This window comes from Pseudochaenichthys georgianus, chromosome 3 (genome assembly GCF_902827115.2).
Source record: "Pseudochaenichthys georgianus chromosome 3, fPseGeo1.2, whole genome shotgun sequence".
Classification (NCBI taxonomy): Eukaryota; Metazoa; Chordata; class Actinopteri; order Perciformes; family Channichthyidae; genus Pseudochaenichthys; species Pseudochaenichthys georgianus.
This window is the reverse complement of record NC_047505.1, coordinates 25,189,235-25,211,168: the sequence shown is the minus strand read 5'-3', so window position 1 is coordinate 25,211,168 and position 21,934 is coordinate 25,189,235. Positions and strand designations below refer to the sequence as shown.

Below are 21,934 nucleotides of genomic sequence, written 5' to 3'. Positions count from 1 at the left end.
TTCAATTAAACACTATTTTATTAAATGTAGCTATTTGAAAATACTATTGTATATTTTACAAAGACTGGGGTGTTCTTGATCAAGGATCATCAACGTTGTGGTTTGTGTGAAAACAAAAGTAATGAACTGTTTGCTGCCAATGAAAGATGTTGGAGAGGTCAGAGAGAAACCTTGAGGTAGTATTGAGACCTACTGCAATATCTCATCCCCCCTCATTGGAGTCAACATCAAATGAATCAGGCCTTGCTGTTGTAAAGGAGTAAAATAATTGGTTTACAAACTAGTTTTCTTTTAACATTTAAGGATGGGCCAAAAGGACATTATTTGTTGTGTCTGTCTGTGCCTGTTAAGGTAAAACAAAAAGTGCCAATATAAGATAATTCTTTCAACCACAACCTCTTGTGTGTTCGGAGGATCGGTTCCACCAGTCTGATTGGGAATGGTAAAATAGTAAATGGACTTCTTTTATACACCACCTTTCTGTCATACTGGATACATGTGCCTCTCATTACACAGCGGCTGAGATGCCCTGCAGATGGTGGGAAGATCCCAAATAAAAGCAAAAGCCATTTCTCATTTAGCCCAACATAGCATCCCTCTGTTTCCTATAGTAAAGTTGCAATACAATGATTTTCAACCCTATAAGATCACGTAAAAAATCATGCCGCATAAAAATCGAGTTACATTTAAGGGATCCTTTATACAGTATGTAGATTCATCAGCTTTGTTTTGAAAGTTGAAATAGATCAGCAAATCAAATAGCCACGAATTGTTATGCTCTTTAATATTTTAAAAAGGCTCTTCTAAGACTTCCTATGAACTCCGTAATAACTTTTTATTAATCCAGCATTGGATATTGGGATGTTTTGGTATTTTTGTATGTTCCGGTGAAAAGGGCATATCCTCTTTAACATGAGTACAGTGTGAAAGGTGCCATAGATGGGGGTGCCACTAAAAATATACATCGGTATGAACAGGAGCAAACGTTGTACCATCTCTAACTGGCTCAATTAGTGTCATTTTAGGTTGCTGTGGAAACAGATTGTTAATGGTAATTATTACTCAAAGCCATAGATTATTTGCACTGTGACTCTGGTGCAGTAGAGTTTTATAGGTAAGGAAGAAGACTTTACTAGGTTCCAACTCTTCCTGTCAGTGTGCCAGTATAAACTGCAGGCCTCGCTCTAAAGTGGTCTTGATTTTTGTTCTGTCCTGGCGTTAGCACACAAGGCTGCAGCAGTTTGCACAAACTGCCTTTTAAGAGTTGCAACATGCTCTGGCTTCTGTGTTAGGACCAAGGACAGCGACAGTTGGGTCCGCAGAGAGAGGAGGGGTGAGGGTTTATGTTGTGGGGATGGAGTGCTGGAGGGTGTAAATGCAGAGCTGCTAACAGATTGTATGTTCTCAGTCTCACACCAGAAAGGGGGAGTAAAGGGAAATGTTGTCGAGACACACTTTGGGAATTCTTGCCTCCAGACAGAAGTGTTTCTCTGAAGGGAGACCATGCACTACTTAGAGAAGTTCAGCTTGTTGTGTTGTGGTGGGTTCCTTTTCTTTTAGTGACCTTTCAACAGCTTCCATTGTGTGTGTTGACACCATAATGTTCTTATTGTCTGTCTTTATGATTGTTGTAGTGCAGAGGCTTTTGTCTTTCTTCTCATTAATTCTGGCTGAAAGCCCGCTTCACACGTCTTCTCGGCCGTACCTTGAGCAATAATATGAATGCTTGAGACTGAATACTGGGCTCTTTTTCAGCTTTTCCATGACTTGGGTTACTTCTAAACTGCAGTCAAATAAGATGTATTTCTCAAAGCAAAAAGACTGTTGCACTTATTTTAAGTCCTTTGATTGTGTGTGTGGGTCCAGACCAACCTCTCTGCATGGTTTGATCTGTCACACCACAAACCTGCAAATGTGCTTTGTTCAAATGTCTTCTTCTTTCAATTTTAAGCTGACCAGACTTTTTTGTAATGCAATCATGGATATGCCAAACATTTTGTAGATGTCTCCTTTTTCCAACCCTCCTCTCACTCTGCCCTACTTCTTTGAGATGTATTGTGGTCCCTGTGCTCTCTTTCAGATGTACCTTCTCTCCTATATGTCTGTCCTCCTGGAGGCCTTTCATTTCTTCCTCTGCCCCTTGTGAACTGAGATATAAGGTCATGGATGTCTGCCTTGTGGCACCCGGCTGCTGATTGTCTTTCTCATTCCCTCTTTTCTTCCCCACCTCTCACTTTACCTCCCCATCCTCCCAGCCTCCTGAGTACATTAAAACTCTTTACCTATTCTATCTGTATGTTAATGCACCTAGCCACACACAGCTGCTCTCCCTCTGCTTTACAGACGGTTTGTTATCCCTGCATCTCATTTCTCCTGAAAGGTAATGCAGGAAAGTCACACAATAGTGCACGCATTAAGCAAATAATGTTGTTTTATGGCCATAGAAACTCACCTAGTGGCTCTAGTTTGCTCATCAGGTTTCACCGTGTGGTTTCTCTAATCACTGGTATAGCTTTTATTGACGTCATTATTTTCACTGGGATTTTATCCTATTAGAGCTTCTCGAAAGGGCTGCTGTTTGATTGCATGCCTGCTCTTGATGGGTTTTGTCCCTGAAGCTTGACACGGTGTGCTACAGCTTCTTATACTGAATGCTTTGCTCATACTAATATTATTTTGTCCTATTAAAGATAACACTTTTTATCACTAAGGCGTTCAGTGATAGGAAGCCTTTTTCTTAGATTAATGCTATATGTTTGCAACAGGAGTAAGGGCAGAACGGGAACAATACAAAAGGTGTTAGTTCCTACCGCCACAAAAAACAAAATGAACTAATGAAATATTTAAAAAATGGCTTTGTTTACAGCTATGTTTCCTAGCTTGTTGGCTTGTTCCTTTGTTGGCTTTAGTGTCATTGCGTTACTAACAGCAGAATAACATCTGCTCCAGGAATCTCTACACACGTATGTTTATGCTTTTTCTTTTGTAAACATTGCTTCATAGCCCCACTCATGATCCACAACTCCACTCAGTAAGGGGACGCTGAATCGAAATGATATTCAACAAAAAAGATCCCATCCTTTTCCCATGGAATTTTCCTCATACTGAGGCAATATTCTCCAAATAACATCCCATACTTGATTTATTTGGATTGATTTCAACATATTTAGTCTCAGTTAAGCTTCTATTGATACATTATAGGCATTTAATAATAATAATAATTCCTTACATTTATTATAGCGCTTTTCCAGTGCTCAAAGCGCTTTACAGATACACATTACACATATTTTTTATACATGCAATGGTCTTGCCCAAGGACACTTTAGAAAATACTTTCATTTGTCAGATTATTTTCGTTTTTTTATCTTAAAGGGAACCTATCATGCAAAATGCACTTTGTAATGTCTTTTATACATGAATATGTGTCCCCGGTGCGTCGGGGAACTCACGCAGCATCAGAAAATAAAACCCTCTCTTTTCCTCCGTACCCAAATCTTTTAAAAACAGGGGTACAACGAGCGGATACAGATTTGCTGAGCGGACCCACAGAAAGTTGCTATCAGAAACAATGCTTGACGTGTTTTGGACGTAATCTCATCTTTGTTTACATTAGCAAGCCTCGCTAACACTCAGAGCTAACCTGTACTGTAGAGCACATGTGTTTTTAAAAAGCAGGAAATAAAAAAAGGAACTCACCTTGTGATAAACCCGCAGGAGAAAAAGCCTTTGAGCTCCATACTGTTTCAGAAATAATCCTTGATGTGGTTTAGAACAGGATGGTGTTTTATCACAGCAGAATGTAACTTTATCTCCGGTAGAATTCTGATCAGGCCTTAGCTCCGCCTCCTCTTTTTTTGTTTTTCAAGCTAAGGACCCAAACTCCGCGTTTCTCTAACAGGGCTTCAAAAGAGGGGGATGAGCAGTATGAGGCATGGCTTCAATGGGTGATCTGTTTGGTATTTTAAGGAAAAAACTTCACAGACATGTCTTGTATAGGTATGGCCCTACACTATATTTTTCTAATATAGCATAATAGGTTCCACTTTAAGTACGTTATTTTATTCCCCTGCTCTCTCTGTGAGTTTATAGCAATATAAGTCCATTTCAATGTGTTGCCCTAACCCCAATGGAAATGTTGAGTTGTTCTGAACCCAGATGGTTACACCATGACTCATAATCTGTTTGTCATTATGTGGACGCTAAATCATTGAGAAGGAATATCTAACGGAGCACTGTTAGGCTGCATTAAGCTCAGTATTTCACTTCAGTCAGTAAAGTGTGTTTTCCTTATTTCTTAAGTCATTTGAAGAGAATCCCATGTTGAGTTATCAGAGAGGAAAGGACGTGTGTTTTCTCCCCTTATACTAATGCATTTTTCATTGTGGACACTCTATCCTGTCATAAGCTAATGACGCTGGTCAGTAAAGGAGGATACTTTCCATTGGCCGGCTCCCAGGACGTGAGCAGCAGGTATTTGGTGATGACCTATCCTGTCTGAGGTCTTTCTCCTCCCCCTCCTCCCTCAAAACAAGGCCATAGTCTGACTGCAAGATATGTATTAAGCGTTAGGGCACGAAAGGCAGAAAACACAACATGTTGTGTATCGTTGAGCTTGATTGTGTGTGTCGTGTATGTATGGCAGACATAGAAAACAAAGTGTGGATCCCATGCCTTTTGTATTCTTCGATTGTGGTTTGATTGACGTTTCATTTATCCCTCCCCCCTCTTCCTTATCATCCCTCATTCCCCAGCTAGAAGCCTTCACACAGCCTTTTAGCACCTTGTCAATGCAACCCTCCTATTCTGCTTCTCTATTCATAGACACACACACACACACTCATTTTGTAGCCCCCATTCAACCCCTGAGACACCAGATGAGCCCCACGGTTCACAAAGGAAACCCCTCCTGTGTCTAACTGTCCCTAAATCTAGTTTAGACTCGCACACATTAACACGCACATAGATGGAAGCTATAGCCTCAAATTGTGTCCAAATACTGCATCAGTTTTAAAATCTTTGTACGGTTGTTATTAACACGGACAACCTCACTAGTTACTCATAGGATATCGGTCACAACACACGTGAACAGCTCCTCCATTTCACATTTGTACTTATCCAGCATGTCGGAGAACATGAATGTTTCAACTCCCCACGAGGACGTACATGGACTCATAAACCGTAGCTCTAGATTGGCTGTTTTGCACAGATACAGACTTTGTTACACATTGTATCATCTATATGTGTATTTTTTTTAGAAAGGCTTTTTTAATGCCGATGTCTTGCATGTCTCTCAAACTTTTGATGTGGTTGCTCATTGTCTGAGTAAAGGCAGAATATGCAAAAAGGTTTTCGCATGCATGCTTGTGTATCGTGTTGCCTGTTTGGGTCTCTTCTCAGTGTTGTACCAAATCACTGGTGCCTCCTCCTCGCTAAACTTTTCTGTCAGCACCTTTGCTGCCAAATGTTTTCACATTTCACCCATGGGTCTTCTTTGACCTACACCCATTCACACAGACTGGGACTGCTGCGCTGCACACATTTCTAAACACATCACTTAAAATGAGTCCAAAGTACACAAGTATATTGATGTTAAGCTGTACCTTTTAGTACATATGAGCCCTGTGCTCTGCTGCGTTGGACACTTGTTTTGCACAGGTGGTTGGGGACCTAAAAGGCCATGATAATGATGGTGCTCTCCCTCCTCTCCCTGCATTCCTCTTTTCCTCTCTCTTTCCCTTTTTCTTTCCGTTTCGCTGGATAACATTTAGTGTTGTGGCTCATTGATCGGCGGCTATCTGGAGAAAGTGCCGCCTCACTATATGCAAACAGTTTTTAAAAGCAACAGATTTGAAAGCAGCATTCGATGCCCGGATCATTAAGTTTAGAGCATTGTAACTCTCCTCAGAGAAGTGTCCCTACATTCTTTGTGCACTAAGATTGACCAAAGTACACACACTGTTCTGTCGTGTACACACACACACACACACACACACACACACACACACACACACACACACACACACACACACACACCACACACACACCACACACACACACACACACACCAACCAGTTTCCAGAGGGAGCGAGTGATTAGCATGCAAATCTGTAAAGGCCTAGTTATTCCATTTACCTCTTCAGATTCTCTCTGTCCCTCACACAGACACTCACACACACACACACACACCTACACACTGACAAACACACACCTACACACTGACAAACACGGCAACGCTGTTCTAATGAGGTGATGACAAGGTCCTATATTATAATTGCCTCACAACTCCCTTTTTAATTTCGTTTTGAGCGTATTAATCATACATAGAGTTATTTAAAAGTGCATAAATTAATCTTAGATTAAACAGACCCTTGAAAGGCTTCAAACAATTAAAGAGTTTGGTAGAATTTCCCCTGGGTGTAGGCCATTTCTATTTGAGCAGAGCCGTTGCAGGTGATTATCCCATTTTGATGGCCAGACGGTGATTAATGTAACTTTCTAAATGAGTCCTTCCCCCATCTCACCTCTGTCCATGCAGCGCTAAGGGGGGAGGTGCAATCACCTTCATTGACCTAACTAAAGATTAGTTGTTGGATTTGTAACTCTTTTAACAGGTTTCATACTTAATTTGATGTTGCAGGGAATGTATTAATTATTAGGTATGTTACTGCCAGTGTGACAGACCAACACATGTATCCCTTGTTTAAATCAATATATCAGGGTGTCTGTTCACCTGCAGTGTCGCATCAAAGCAAGACTTGAGGCAGTTTTCATTCAATACAATTGTCTGCAGATAAAAGACGAGGAGCATCTTTTCAAACCGGGGTGTTGTCTGTTGGGGCGGAGGGGCAGCCAGATAAACCTGCAGGGTTGATATTTGCCATTGTGGACAATTAAAGCAGTGTTTGGTACATCAAATCTGAGCGTTGGCTATTTTATTTTAGTTTTGTAACTACAATTACATAAGAGGAAAGGACAATTAAGTTGAACTCTGTCTCGATGAGGTCCATTTGAAAGCTGTTCTGGAGGTTTACGTGGTATCTCTTCATTAAAGCAGATTGAATTGTAGAACACCTTGAGGATGTAGCTTAAAAGTTTAGATTGATACTTGACTTTGGGAACATAGTTTTAAAGAAACAGTTTCAACTCGAGGAATCATGTATTGGCTTTCCATCTAATCACTACCATCTAATATGTTTACTTTGACTTCCTTTGTTGTATGCTTTCCTTAGTGGTCACCTTTTCTCCCTCGCTCTAGTTATCTGTGGCAGGTAGCGTATCTGTGTGTTGCCAGGGGGAACATTAAGTGAGAGGAACAAAGCAGTCACGAACAACCAGCTTCAGACCCGTTAGTTCTATCGTGTGTGTGTTTTGAGTGAGTGATGCGTGTCTACGTGTACTCTGTATGTGAGTGTGTGTGACAGGCCTTACACCACATCCAGGTCAGATTCCAGCAGATGTCTGTGGCCTGTCGGAGTTCGTTTCTGGAGCAGAGGTGGAGAGCAGGATTTTAAAAAGCATCCACTCTTGAGTTCCCTTCTTTATTTCTGTATCACTCCCTCTCTACTGAGGCAAGAAAGAATGATTGATGAGATGGGTATTTCAGCACATAGGACACCAGGAGCGTCCACTACACCCGTCTCATAGTGACAACACACACACACACACCAACATGCACACACACACACACACACACACACACACACACCACACACTGATATGAGAGTAATTAACCTCAGACTGTGTTAACCCAGCTGCCCATTAGAAGGACAACAGGATTGATGGTGCTCCCCCAGTCCTTTACAATCTCTTTACATTCTCTCTCTTTGGTGGATCTTATAAAGGAATCTTGACCCTACAGTAACTTACAGATGTATTCGCTGTATTCAACCTTCATGTGACTTTATTTTTGATATAATGTACAAAACAATTCCACTGTGACTGCAAATAGACTAAATGAATCCCAGGAGAACCGTCACTATCCGCCTGTCCTACTTCTAATCTCGTCCGCACCAGTTTGAATGTAGCTGGGGGGGGGGGGGGTGTTTAATGTTGAGGAAACAGCTGACATCAACACTTCTCACTTTTAAACTCGTGATATCACTGTTGCAGTGGGATGATGTTTTTTGGAAGAGCCATGTGTTAAGAAACATGACAGAATATAATTTGCATTTGTATTTGTTAAAATATTACTTTATATCGAGCTTGGACTTTTGTTTGTAGTAAGCAAAACTAAGGAATTATTTATAGTTTTTTGTTCTTTGTAATTAACTTGAGATCTGTTATAACTAACGTTAAAGCCTAACTTCATTAGTCAGAAAAGAAACAGACTAATGTTTATAAAGCAACATAATATTTGACCTGATTTAAAATATGTGTTTTGTAGTGTTACTTTCACGTTAAAAGTTAATATTTGAAACCTATCTAGATTTTGGAACAGACGATATCACAATGTTATAAAGACACCATTTTATTTTTTACCAAGGATTCACAGCCTTGCAAAGCACAAAATAATTGTGGTGAATGTTTAGGCTGACAAAGAAATACGGTTTCAGTGTCTTTTTTTGTGTTAATCAAAGGAGCTTATGGCTGCATTATACATTTAGTTATTTAAACTTCCATTTGCTACTTTGTTCCATTTTTGAACATGTTGGGACTATAGCACAGCCGATACAGATTGTAAAAGTTTGACGGTAACATATTAGCAGCACAGCCAATGAATCCGTTGAACACAAGAGCTGCAGGTTGTGGCTATACAGAGAGGCAGATTCATATCGGTAGTGTGAGTTACCATAACGTACAACATTAATAAATACAATACACGGTGTCTGGCCAGTTTAAGTTGGAGCTGAACTCTTATTAACGGTGACAGTCTCTTGTTGTTGAGGACACATATCGCTGAAATCAGTGTTGACATGTTCATTTGAACTGGCCGGCCACAGCGGTGTTTATTTAATTGGACATCTAGACAGTACAAATCAAATTCATGGTCAGCCTCAGTTGAAGTGTTCCATTTAAAACCTCCTCACCTCTGACCCCTGAGTGACCTCTGCCCCCCCCCCCCCCCCCATGCACCTCTGCCCCCCCCAGATGAGGCTGGGATTGGGACTGTTGTCATTGAGATATCACAAGTGACACCTCAGTGCAGCAGTAACAAGTAACTCTGCCAGCCTTTAACAAACTTGATGAGCTACCGATCCACAGAGAACGTGTTCTGTCGAGAGCTCATTTATTGGCACTGGTGGTGGAAATCAGTCCAAATTAAGACTGTAGGAGAAAGAATTAAGATCATGTTCAAAGGCATTTTTAAATAGTCAACATCGAGGTTTTATTACAAAGCTTAATTTTACAACCTGTTATGACTCATGTCGATCATTAAACTGATATTTCTTTAAAATGCCCTGACAAGCCATTACTTAAACGTTCAGCATTTAAAAGCAAATCTGTTGCACATGAATATTTAGGAGGGTTAAATGGTGTTCCTGTTTAGTTTATTTGTATTATATTAGAATCATGATTTAGAATAATTATACTAAGTAGAACTTAACCAAACACTTCACATAAAGGTGTGATAATGTGTGTGGCTCCAATCTGTTTGATAATATAAAATTATATTGCAGAATAAACTTTTGATTGCTGTTTTTATGGAAAGCTCATTACTTGTGTTTTTATGGCCGCTTCAGTCCGTTTTTTGGCAATTATTCTGAAGGTCATACGTAAGGTCTGAGATTAGTGGCAGAAGATGTTAATTCATATATTCATTATTTCATTGCATCAAAAGATTAACATTTGTTACAATAGATAAGTTCAAGGAAGAGCACATTTTGTGAATCCAAAGAGTAAGGGTGAAAATGGCTAGTATTTGTTTTTTAGTTATAATTTCTAAAACTAATTGGAGTGAAGGCTAAATAATATAAAAAGGATTTGTCTTGATTCGTTCAGGAATTTCAGTCTGAAAAAACCCATAACTTAATAATAAAACTTTAATAGCAGATGTCATTACATGCCATTTCATTTAATATCAAAATGGTCATAAAACTCTGCCTTTTGAATTCCTTCTGACAGTTATTGTTCTCTTCTGATAGTTTTCCCCCCCAAATAAAACCTTTTAATGCACTGATTAAATTCCGAAAATCTGTTTTTCTTAATTATAAAATAAAAACTAACCCAAACTTTCAGTGTCTGTTGTTTTCTTAAAAAAAGTGATTTTACCACATTTGTCCCCCTCTTTACTTTTCAGGAGCATTCCTTCATCACACAGTTTAACGACGGTAATGCGGAGGTGGTGTCGATGTGGGTGTGTCGCTGTCTGGAGGAGAGGCGAGCTCAGCAGGGTCTCTGACGTCCTCCTGCTGTCCCCCCACAATGCACCAGGGCGTCTGATCCCAAACCTTCAACACTTACAGAAGGCTTCAAATGGACTGTACAAGTGACTCATGGACTAAAAATGACTAGATGTTACAAACTTTCTGTGAGTAATTCTCTATTTAACAGCACTCATGCGCTGGGACAACGAGGAGCTTCTTTGACTCTTATCTCTGCATTTTAAAAAAGTGCAGCATCTGCAGCTTTGCCCCCACCTTTTTTGGGAGAAAAACGGTTAGATTTAAAGGATCAGCGACAACCTTCAAATGCATGAGACTGCAATAGGCCGGCAGAGTAATGCCCTGATTCTGGGGTGGTATCTCAAATGACCCTCTCGTGCTTTACTGTTGAGCCCTCTTGTGAATGTTAAGCTTTGTGCCTGTGAGTAACGGCCCGTGTGTGTGCCTGGCTTCCCACTGGTGTCATTTATTACCTCAGAAAACGTAGGTTGTCACTAAAATAGCAAAGCGTAACCTGTTTTTAATGCTTCCACTAGAACGTTGGTATCCAGTTATTCCCTAATCTTGTAAGGTCGGAGCATTACGTGGACACAAAGCTCTGTCTCTGTCCTAAAGGGGGGTTAAGTGCACAACAAACCGGCACGATCAATGAGATTTTAGCAGCTCTGAGGTGTTGGAATGCAATGAAATGTTAACATCCATCTTTAATTGGTTTTCAGGCTTACTAACCAAACAACTAATTGTTCTCATTTATTAACAGGAACCAGACTCTCTCTCTGTTTCGACACATTTTTGATGTTCTTTTATCTCCGTTTGCACAAACAAGCCTGAACAAACTACTTGAGAGTGAATTGTGCTGAAGCAGTTCTCCATGTTCATTCATCAGCTTTTATATTATTAGAATCCATTAAGAATAAGAGAAACTATACACAAAAGCAGAAAATGTAACAGACACCATATCTCTTCTTCTCCTCGCTGTATAAACCAACACCTTTTGTTCATTTAAATGATTGTTTCATCCCGCTTTCTAACCAGTAAATCCTTACTTTAGCCACATATGTCACGTGCTGAACAGAAAGTATGCTATTTTATTGAATTGCCAAATGAGATTAGTTGATATACTATCGAGGGAAACGTTTAATGGAGTGCACTTAACACCAAAGACCACTGAGGACCCAAAAGGTGAAATATACCTTGTTTCTTTAGTGACTTAAAGGTGGGGTAGGTAATTTTGGAGAAACCAGCTTGAGTGCGCTAGAATTTGAAAAAACACAACCGGAGAAAATCTGCCACTTCCTTACACAGCCCCTCCTCCAACACACACAAACGCACACATGACCAATGAGGGCACGAGATAAGTTTGTGCACAGATGGAAGGCTGACAGGCAGGTAGGCCATCCAGTTACTTTAGCCGGGCTGGTTAAAATGATTGGTTGTGCTTTTTACAGTACCACGGCTTCCACAGATGACATTTTTTTATGGATTTATTGTCAAAGCACTTAAGATATTCATTGCTATCGGGATGTTAAGAGCATTCCATGGAATATAACAAAAAGTGTATCTCGAGCCGGTTTCTCAAACGTACCTACCCCACCTTTAAGCATAATGGGTTAAATGACTCAAAAAATTGTTTTAATGATTAACTGTTGAAATGTATAGAGTTCAAGTGCAATTAAATGTGATTTCTTCCATAAAGGAACTGTAAAACATATCCCACAGTGACAGAATATAATGACAGTTTATCAGACACGGCACCAGTTATTATGTGCTTCTGTTGATGGTTTTAGTAAGTAGAGTATTTCTTGTTGGACTACTATTTTTAATATCAAGACTAAACATTGACTCTTTGAAGAAACATTGTAAAGGTTCAACATTTCACATTAGCAGGAGTGTTCAAATTGGAGTGTAATCGACGTCCATCTTTGCACATTAAGTATCATTTGAAAAAGACCCAGTACAGAAATGTCATGAATGCTAACCACTAAACTATGTAGCATGACAGTAATAATGCTACGGGGTGTCAGTACAGTCTGAAAGATTTAATTTTGGACAGATCACACATCTGGTGGTCAACTCCTTATTGCAGATTGAAACGCCAAAGTAGCTTACGATGTTGGAGGAAAACCTCTCATAGCGTCCTCTTCTAGCTGTGGTTAGAAAAAAAAGAAAAATTGAATCGAATATTAAACTATATTTGTAATATGGTATCTGTTTCCTTATGCGTTACCACAGCTAAGATAAACAGTTTGTGATCAATTATTCAAATGATTATGTCAATATTCCTGCCTGACACCTGAAATAGAGGCACTGCCTTTTTACTTAGGTATAGATTAATGAAGTCTTCTGTGCAAGATGCCATTCATTTTCATAAATTAAAATACAAATATCAACTCACATTTTGAATGTCCGCCAGTAGCTAAAATACATCATGCATTTCCAAAAGTTGCACATTAACTAGAATATGTACTTTACATTATACCATATATATTGTTAATTATATTTATCTAATTGGCCAAATCTCTTCTATAAGAGATAGCCCTTTCATTAAGTTGGCCCTAAATGTAGATCAAGCTATAAATAATTGGCAGTTAAGGTGTGAAATAAGAAGTGTGTTTAGTGGCCCCTGGCTGCTCTTTAACACGCTGCAAATCTTAAATGTATTCTTGCAATTAAAAATAAAACCAAAAAGAAACTTGTATTTGTATTTCACCAGATGGCCTGTAAGGTCCAAAAGCTAAGACTTATGTGTTGCCAATGTATTCACTGACTGTGTTGTTAAGTATGTATCTGCAGTATCAGTAGAGAATATTTATTATTTTTTTACTTTTCAGCTTGTGACCTTTGCCCTGTGTTGCTTTAACCATGAACCATTCACGGCAGTGACTGATTTTGGCCTTCTGTAATTATCTGTGTGGCACATATTCCAGCCATTATGCACAAATAGAATAAAAGTATTTTAACATTACACTTTTGTTATTCACTTGGTATTGTGAAATCAGTGAAAAACTGAGATTGTGCTCTCAAACTGAATAATGATGAAAGTCAGTTTGAGAGCACAATCTCAGTTCTTCACTCACGCTGAACTAATCACTGAGGTATTTTCTTTATTATTTGTAGGTGTGATTTTATTCTGGTGCCCACATCATTTACCAGCTTTAAGTTTCGATAGCTTGCCTGATTTTTTTTACTTTTTAGTTTTGAGAGCCCCACCGCCCTTTTCCTGATATTCTGACTACAAATGAGAAAAAGAGTCAAATAAAACTCTCTTAAACAGCATTAACTAAATCCAATGTTATACCATTGATGCCTGCATCAGATTGCATTAGTTTAGCCAGAGGTAAATAGGAAATGGATAACTGTAAAGTACAGACTACCAACTAGATTTTTTTTTTTTATAACAAGACCTTAGTTTCAGGAAGTGACCCCAACTCTTTACCTGACTTCACAGAAAATTGATGGTCACTTCATTAATAGTTTGACATTTACATGTCTTGCCTTAGAAGGACCCAAACCTGTGTGCACCTTGCTGTCTTAAGTTAAATTACATTTGCATTTCATAATTAATCTTGGTCAACCTTTAATTAACACCCGCCTTCTTTTGGTTATTAATGTGTGCAGACAAACCATGGTTAATTTAAGAGTCTGGACAGGTCCTGTGTTTATGTGTGGTTGTTTTTTTTCTACCAATCTTGAAAATCAAATAGATGAAACAATGTCACGATGAAACAAATCTCATACTGTATCTCTGCATGTCGTCTCGGCTTCCATACAGACGCGTTTGGCCTTCACAGCTTCATTGTGTTACTTACTGGTGTTCTTCAATCAGAGACCTTGTCTGATTTACACAAGTTCCTGTCTGAATGCAGCAACACATGTATTGACAGTCTGATTTAATAATTATGCAGCTGTGTGTGAGCCTCAGGACCCTGACACACACCTAAGCACTCGCATCGAATCAGTGCTGTGTCGTATTGTGTGTTTTCAACAACACCTTTAGAAAGCAGAAGGACAAACAGCCTGATTTCAAAGCTTGTCTATACTTTTCATATTATATCTTTATGCAGAAGTTAATTACAAAAAGCTGAGATACGGGAAACATATTTTGTGATTCATGTTACCTTCACTGATCTGTGACATGTTGACCCCTTTCATACTGCAATGTAAGCCAGAATCATTCTAATGATGGATGCCAAAGGTAAAAGTAATACGGTTCGTCCTTCTGTTTCTTCTTTTTTTAATGACAAGTCTCCTGTGGAAAAGAGAACTGCCTCTACTGTGTGAACATTGTGCCACAAACATCCCAGAAAAGTGATTCATGTTTGAGAAAGTTTCTGAGAGGATGCAAAGTGCAGGGTCGACTCTATAGTGCACCGTACAGCATCTGTGGATTAGTGTTGTCACGATACCAACATTTTGGTTTCGATACCAAGTCAAGAATTGCGATTCCGATTCTTTTTCGATACTTTTCTTAAAAAAAGGGAAACACGGAATATCGGCTTTAAAATTAGGAATAACAGATGATTTTAGCAGTCAGAACAACTAAAGCAGCAGTATTACTAAGAACAGAAACGCCAAAGAGTCACATCTAATATAAATATATATAAAAGCATTTATTTTAATTGTGTAGCAGTGAGTTTAACATTTTGGCAGCACTGTTGAGCATTTTGAAATGTATTGTCATGCCTCTGTGCAAGGCTTAGTCTTTCTATCTTTATAGCCACTGGTGTAAAGTAACTAAATTCATAAACTCAAGTACTACTTGGGTACAATTTTGAGATACTTGTACTTTATTTAAGTATTTCAATGTTTCTTTTGCTACTTTGTACTTCTAATCCACTACAGTTCAGAAATAATGGTGTACTTTTCCTCCACTACATGTATTTAATCCCTTTAGTTACTTCACAGATCTGGATGAATGATGTGAAATATAATCAAGTGTTGAATCAGACTTTAGTTCCACCTGGAGTAAATCCACCAGCTACCCTGCAGTCTACAAAGTACTTCAGACTAGCTGCACCTTCACCAGCTACCCTGCAGTCTACAAAGTCATTCAAACTAGCTGCACATTTACCAGCTTTGAGAACACTTTCATGATCAATCATTATAAAACATATCATATATATTATTCTGAAATGGACCAATCTGCACAACGACTACTTTTACTGTCGCTACTTTAATACTTTTACTTGAGGAACATTTTGAATGCAGTACTTTTACTGTAACAGAGTATTCCTACACTATGGTGCTTCTACTTTTACTGTCGCTACTTTAACTATATTTTGATGATAATACTTTTGTACTTTTATTTGAGGAACATTTTGATTGCAGGATTGTTCCTACATTCTGGTACTTCTACTTTAACTCAAGTACAAGATATATACTTATACCACCTCCGTTTAGCCTATGAAAAAAACTAATAGAAAACGAAGGCTAAAGCTAACGTTAGCAGATAGTGATGCTAGTTTGCTAGTTAAGTTTGCTCAACGATAATATTGCGACAGAAAAACTTTTCAGTGCACATCACGCTCTGCTGCTCCGACAGGAAGCTCTGCTCTGAACACCTGAACGGCCCGTTCACAGACTTCTGGCGTCTTTTGTGTCAACAAGCCGAGGCACAGCGGCAGTTGCACTCCCATTTGCAGCCATGCTTCTCGTTTTCTCACATGCTCTGGCAGCTAGCGCGTGGCCGCGTGCACGAGAGAGGGGAGGGACTTAGAGCGTGCTTGAGAGGAGCGGGACTGCAGGCAAGGCTGCAGTGCAGGGAGTGGAAGCAGAGCGCTGAACACACACGGCTCTTATTAAACGGCGTTTTTTCACGGGAGTACTTTCCCCCGTCATTCTTAAAGTACCGATACTAATGAAACGGAGGAATCGTACCGTTTTTAACGGCAGGGTATCGCGGTACCTTTCAAGTATCGGTACACCGTGCAACACTACTGTGGATACCCTTTTGTTCGGAGTACAGCCAGGCAGAAAATCATTTATCCTTTAAAAACACAACCTTGGACACCTGCTGCCAGATCAATAAGAGAGTTGTCCTGAAGTATCGACCTAAAAGCCTCTGCTGAGTGCCACCAATGAGAGGCTGTTTAGAGTTGTGTTATCTCTTTAAAACTCTGTTAAAGAGGATGTTTTATATATTTCTAATACTGAGAAATCCTTATGTGTGCTTTGTCTGGAAATGTTTATTTTTGCACTTTAATGAGCAAAGTCCCATGTTCTCTTCTCCGATATTTTGGCACTAACAGGCAAACTTTAGGGGTATAACCAATTATTTTACAACAGCAACAACCTTTTAAACATCTTTATTGCTTTACCAAGAGAGGGTTTGTATTGATCTGAATGGAAACACAACATTTTTAGGAGTCTAACAAAGTGCTAATGTCATGCTATTGTAGTCAAAGTGACTATATGCTAGCAGCAGGTATAATGTTATAACGCTTATGTAAAGGAGGGGGGAGGGGTAATAATTTAAGGAGAGGGAAAGGGTTCTTTTAAATCAGGTGGAGAGCAAAACTGGGCAATCAAGGAGCCAACTACTAAGTTTGAAACACAATAATTTATTCAGTAGAACATAACATTTTTACTAAGAAAACTATAATCAGAGCTGTCTAAAATATAATCTCAGTAAAAAGATAGTCTAAAACTATGTTAAAATACAATTAAACGTAGTTGAAATACAAAGAATTCAAATGTTAAAAGGGTTAAAAGTCTTTTCTCAAAACCAGTCTTTCCAGGGCTGTAAAGGTGCTCCGTCGACTCTCTCTCGGACTGCCGTGTCTTTTAATCCCTTTGTTGCGTGTGCCTCTGCTCCTGGTGCGTTCTGCTTCTGCTGTCTCCTTCAGCCTCCGTCCCAGTTTCCGTCTCTGCTCCTGGTGCGCTCTGCCTCTGCTGTTCCCTTCAGCCTCTCTCAGTTTCCGTCTCTCCTCCTGGTGCGCTCTCCTTCCCTTTATAGGCGTGTAAATTGGCTCCAGGTGTGGCCACTCATTGTCAATCAACATGGCAAGGCCAATCCAAACATTTCAAAATAAAAGCATGCAGCAGGAAGTTAAAACCAGTAAAAGAAGCAAACACATTTCAGAGTAAAATCACACAATAAAAAGGTATAAAACACACTACACTTAAAGCCATGCAATAATGAATAATTAAAATACATTGCCATGTGACATCCTCCCACTCTTTAATGTTGCCAGTCCCTGCAACCATTAGTCTCTGTAACGCACCGGTGGTTGACCAAGATGTGTCCGTGTGGAGCGTCGTGGGTCATTTGCTTGTTCTACTTCTGGAGGGAGTACAGCTACTGCAGCAGGTAGGAACCCATAGAACATCGGTTCTGGCAGTCTCTGAGACTCTGTGGCAGGTTCTTTGACAGGAGAGTGAACATCTGCTGGGGGAGCTGTACACACTTTTAGAGCATTTCTATGCAAGGTTTGTTCACGGCCCCCAGTCTCTGGCTGAACCCTATACACCACCCCAGTGTTTCCCACCTGTTCCAAAATCACATAAGGTTTAGAATCCCACCATGTACACAATTGACCTCTTCCCTTTCTGTTCCTGTCACGCACCCACACTCTCTCCCCAGGTAACAGTGGTAAGGCTCGAGCTCTCTTGTCATACTGTTGTTTGTGTTGGGAGGCTGCATTACCCATCTTTTGTTTAGCCCAGCTATATGCTAGTGAGAGCCTCTGTTGATGGTCCTTCACCCACCCATTAAGGTCATGCCGAGGCTGTTGATAGGCCACCCCTAATCCTACAGGTAGTCTCAGGTGTCTGCCAAATATCAGGAAAGATGGGGCATAACTGGTTGCACTATGTGTTGTGTTATTATATGCATGCACCAACTCAGGCAAGTACTCATGCCAGCGGCTTTGCTTCTCAGTCTCAAGGGTGCGAAGCATGTTCAGCAAGGTCTGGTTAAACCGCTCTGCACTACCATTCCCTGCAGGGTGATACGCTGTGGTGCGACTTTTGGCAATACCATAGGTCTCGCACAGCTGTTTCATTAGTGCCGACTCGAAATTTGGTCCACGATCTGAATGAAATCTGGCTGGACAACCAAATGGCTGAATTACATGCGTCCACAAAGCTTTAACAGTTGTGTGTGCGGTCTGGTCATGTGTGGGTATGGCCCAAGAGAACTTAGTGAAAAGGTCAGTTGCAACAAGGATGTTTTGGTATGTGTCTGTGGGTCGACTAAGGGTCAAAAAATCTAAACCTATGACCTCTAGGGGGTAGGATACAGCAATAGGTTTTAGTGGGGCCTTTGGTTCTACCCTTACCTTTTGCAGACTGCAGGTGACACAACCCTGATGGAACCGACGTACTTTCCCCTCCATATTGGGCCAGTAGAAGTGCTGACGCATCCTGGCGAGGGTCCTGTCCACACCAGCATGGGCAGCAGCTTCGTGAAATTTCTCCCAGACTTCCTGGTACCTGGAGCTTGGACACACAATCTGGTAGTATACTTCATGGGTGTGCTGGTCAATCACCTTACGACACAGTTTATTTTCCTTTACTTGCAATTTCTTCCATTGTTGCAATATTTTCTGTGTTTTGCAGGACAAGGCTTGGCGTTCAGGTCCTTTGGGTGCCAGCCGGTTTTCCACATACCTCCTAACTGTCCGGATGTCGGGGTCATTACTTTGTGCCTCCTCCCAGTCACTGCTGGCGAACTCATCCTGTCCTCCAGGTGTTAACTCAATGGCTGCTGTGGTTGCAGCTGGTCCTATAACACCCTCTTCGTCTGGAGCCCTAGAAGACAAGGAGGCAACTGGGCATCTTGATAATGCGTCTGCATTAGCGTTGCTCTTACCCGAGCAAAACTTTATCTCGTAGTTGAAAGAGGCAAGTTGTGAAACACAGCGCTGTTCTGCGGCACCCAGACGAGCCGTCTGTAGATGAGCAACAGGGTTATTGTCAGTAAAAACAGTGATTTGCGCCCCAGTTAGGTAGTCCTTGAATTTCTCTGTCACTGCCCACTTCAGGGCCAACAGTTCAAGCTTGAATGAGCTGTAGTTGGCATCATTCCGTTCAGTAGGGTGTAGGCTGCGGCTGGCATAGGCTATCACTCGCTCTTGCCCCTCTTGCACTTGGGACAGAACTGCTCCTAAGCCTTGGTTGCTGGCATCTGTGTGTGTAGACTATAAATGGCAAGGAATAGTCTGCATATGCCAAAAGAGGTGCTTGCGTCAGTGCAGTCTTTAATGCATCAAATGCTGTTTGACACTCAGAGGACCACTGTACTTTACGTGTCTGTGATTTCTTATCAGCTGGGATGCCTGTCAGTAGAGTGTTCAAGGGGCGGGCAATTTTAGCAAAACCAGCAATAAAGCGTCTGTAATAACCAGCAAGTCCTAAAAAGGCTCTTACTTGCCTTACGGTGGAGGGTACTGGCCAGTCGAGTACAGCTGTTACTTTGTCAGGGACAGGTCTTACCCCATCCTTGTCCACCAAATGGCCCAAAAACGTCACCTCGTGTTGGAGGAGCGTACATTTGTCCAGCCGTAGTTTCAATCCATACTGCCACAGCCTTTGGAAAGCCTCATCCAAATGCTGCAGGTGAGAGGAGAAATCAGGTGAGTAAATGATAATGTCATCCAAGTACACTAAAAGGGACTGTGCCAATGGACCATTTAAACACCGTTGCATCAACCGTTGGAATGTTGCAGGCGCATTACAAAGTCCAAAGGGCATTCGCTCAAACTCAAACAGGCCAAGTGGGGTGGAAAAAGCAGTTTTCTCCCGGTCTTGGGGGTCCATCTCAACCTGCCAGTAGCCGCTGCCCAGGTCAAGAGTTGTGAACCACTCCGCTCGGGTCAGGTTAGTGAGAGTCTCTTCAATCCTGGGCAGAGGGAAGGCATCTTTATGGGTTACAGCATTCAATTTTCTGTAATCAACACAAAATCTCCAACTACCATCTTTTTTCTTTACCAACACTATAGGTGCTGCCCAGGGACTACAGCTCTCCTTAATCACTCCTTTTTCTAGCATTCCGGCAAGTAGAGTCTTCATTTCCTTGTACATCATAGGAGGAAGGGGTCGGTACCTCTCTCTGACAGGTGCTGCACTGCCAGTATGGATACGGTGCTGTACCAGGTCCGTCCGCCCAAAATCCTCCCCATGTGTGGCGAAAACTCTCTCCCATTTGCGCAGCAGGGTGCTTAGCTCTTCCTGTTGTGGTTCGGACAGATCAGGTCTGTTGGCTAAGTCTCTCACCTCCTTTGGTAATGCCTGTTTTCCATCTGTAGTTGCGGCATCCACCAAGGTCACTTCCACCACACAGTCGCCATCAAGGGACAGGTTCAGGTCACGGGGTCCATGGACATCAGCCTCGTCTACATGGTACAGCTTTCCAAGCTTCTGGTACCGACCTATAGACAAGCTGTAGGGGTGTGGGTTGTAAACACGTACAGGGACTCTGCCATTTCTCACCACTGCCAGTGTCCTCGCCACTCCCACATCGCTAGCATCTGGCAGTGCTTCCACCAAGGCACAGTAGTCTGCTCCTTTCGGGCCCATCCGAGCACGACCCCACACCAGCAGCTCACTCTTTGGAGGGACTACAATGTTGTGTCGGCCAGCCGGCTGCACATATCCAAGGAGCCCGTCCTCTGCCATGATGGCCTCGACACGTCGACAGCTGGCAAAGGCATCTCTCCAAACTCTGTTGTTCAACTGTGGCGGGGGGAAGCAGACTTTCCGGGCCATTTGAAGAGGGCATTCCAACAGGCAGTTACAACATTCATACCAATTATGAGCGGGTGTGTGCAGTGTTCATCCTTTACTATCACAACCCCCCGCCCTGGTATCTTAATACTTTCCACTTCCATATCCAACACAGCATAGCTAGTGTAAGGAATCTCAAGGCCATTGGCAGCTCTCAACTTAAAAACTACAGGGGTCTTCCCAAGTTTAGCCTGGTTGAAATGCTTCTCAAACAAACTCTGTTGCATTAATGTTACTTGAGACCCCGTATCTAGTAGTCAATAGCCGCGTTCACACCGCAGGACTTTCCCTGGTACTTTAGTTCTTTAGTTCCGTTAGTACCAATAATGTCGCGTTCACACCGCCGGGACTACTCAGTGCCGGGAACTCTTTTGGTACTTTTTAGTCCCTGCTAGAGAGGTGGTACGAACCTGGTGACAAAAGAGTGCCAATTTCTATTCTATTTCTATTGGCTGGGCGAATTGCAAACCACGCCCCGTTAGACTCTGAATTTGTTTTGTTAGGCAGCCATTTTTTCCCTCGCTACAAAACCACATCCACACCTGAGCGAGTATGTTGTTTGTACTTGAAAGCAGTTATGACAACACGTACAGCACCGGAATGATGAGGAAGTGTCGGCGCTTCTGTCAATTTACTCAGATGCAGGTATGTAGCAGCTTCTACAACAAGCAGTTCCCAACTCTAAATGTTTTGAGCGATGTTCGCAAAAGCTACTTGAAATGACCATCGACTCGGGCACGCTGCTGTGGGAGCTCGCTGAAACGGCGGATTCAGTCGGCTGTGAAGTGAGCAACAACGACGAAGGTAAAATAAACTACTTGTACTGGGGTTTTTAATATCCACATTACTGGTCTCAGATGTACTTTTATTTGCTCAGTAGATCGAGG

The 21,934-nt window shown here is 41.3% G+C and overlaps 1 protein-coding gene across 2 annotated transcripts in view; it reads left to right on the top strand.

The window, feature by feature from the left end:
- The window catches only part of map2k5 (mitogen-activated protein kinase kinase 5), a 53,690-nt gene extending 40,403 nt beyond the window's left edge, over positions 1–13,287 (top strand). For both annotated transcript variants that reach the window (XM_034107485.2, XM_071206475.1), the window contains one exon: positions 10,238–13,287. In XM_034107485.2, the coding sequence (XP_033963376.1) occupies positions 10,238–10,339 (102 nt within the window). In that variant the 3' untranslated portion in view covers positions 10,340–13,287. The remainder of the gene's footprint in view (positions 1–10,237) is intronic.
- The last annotated feature ends 8,647 nt before the right edge of the window (positions 13,288–21,934 follow it).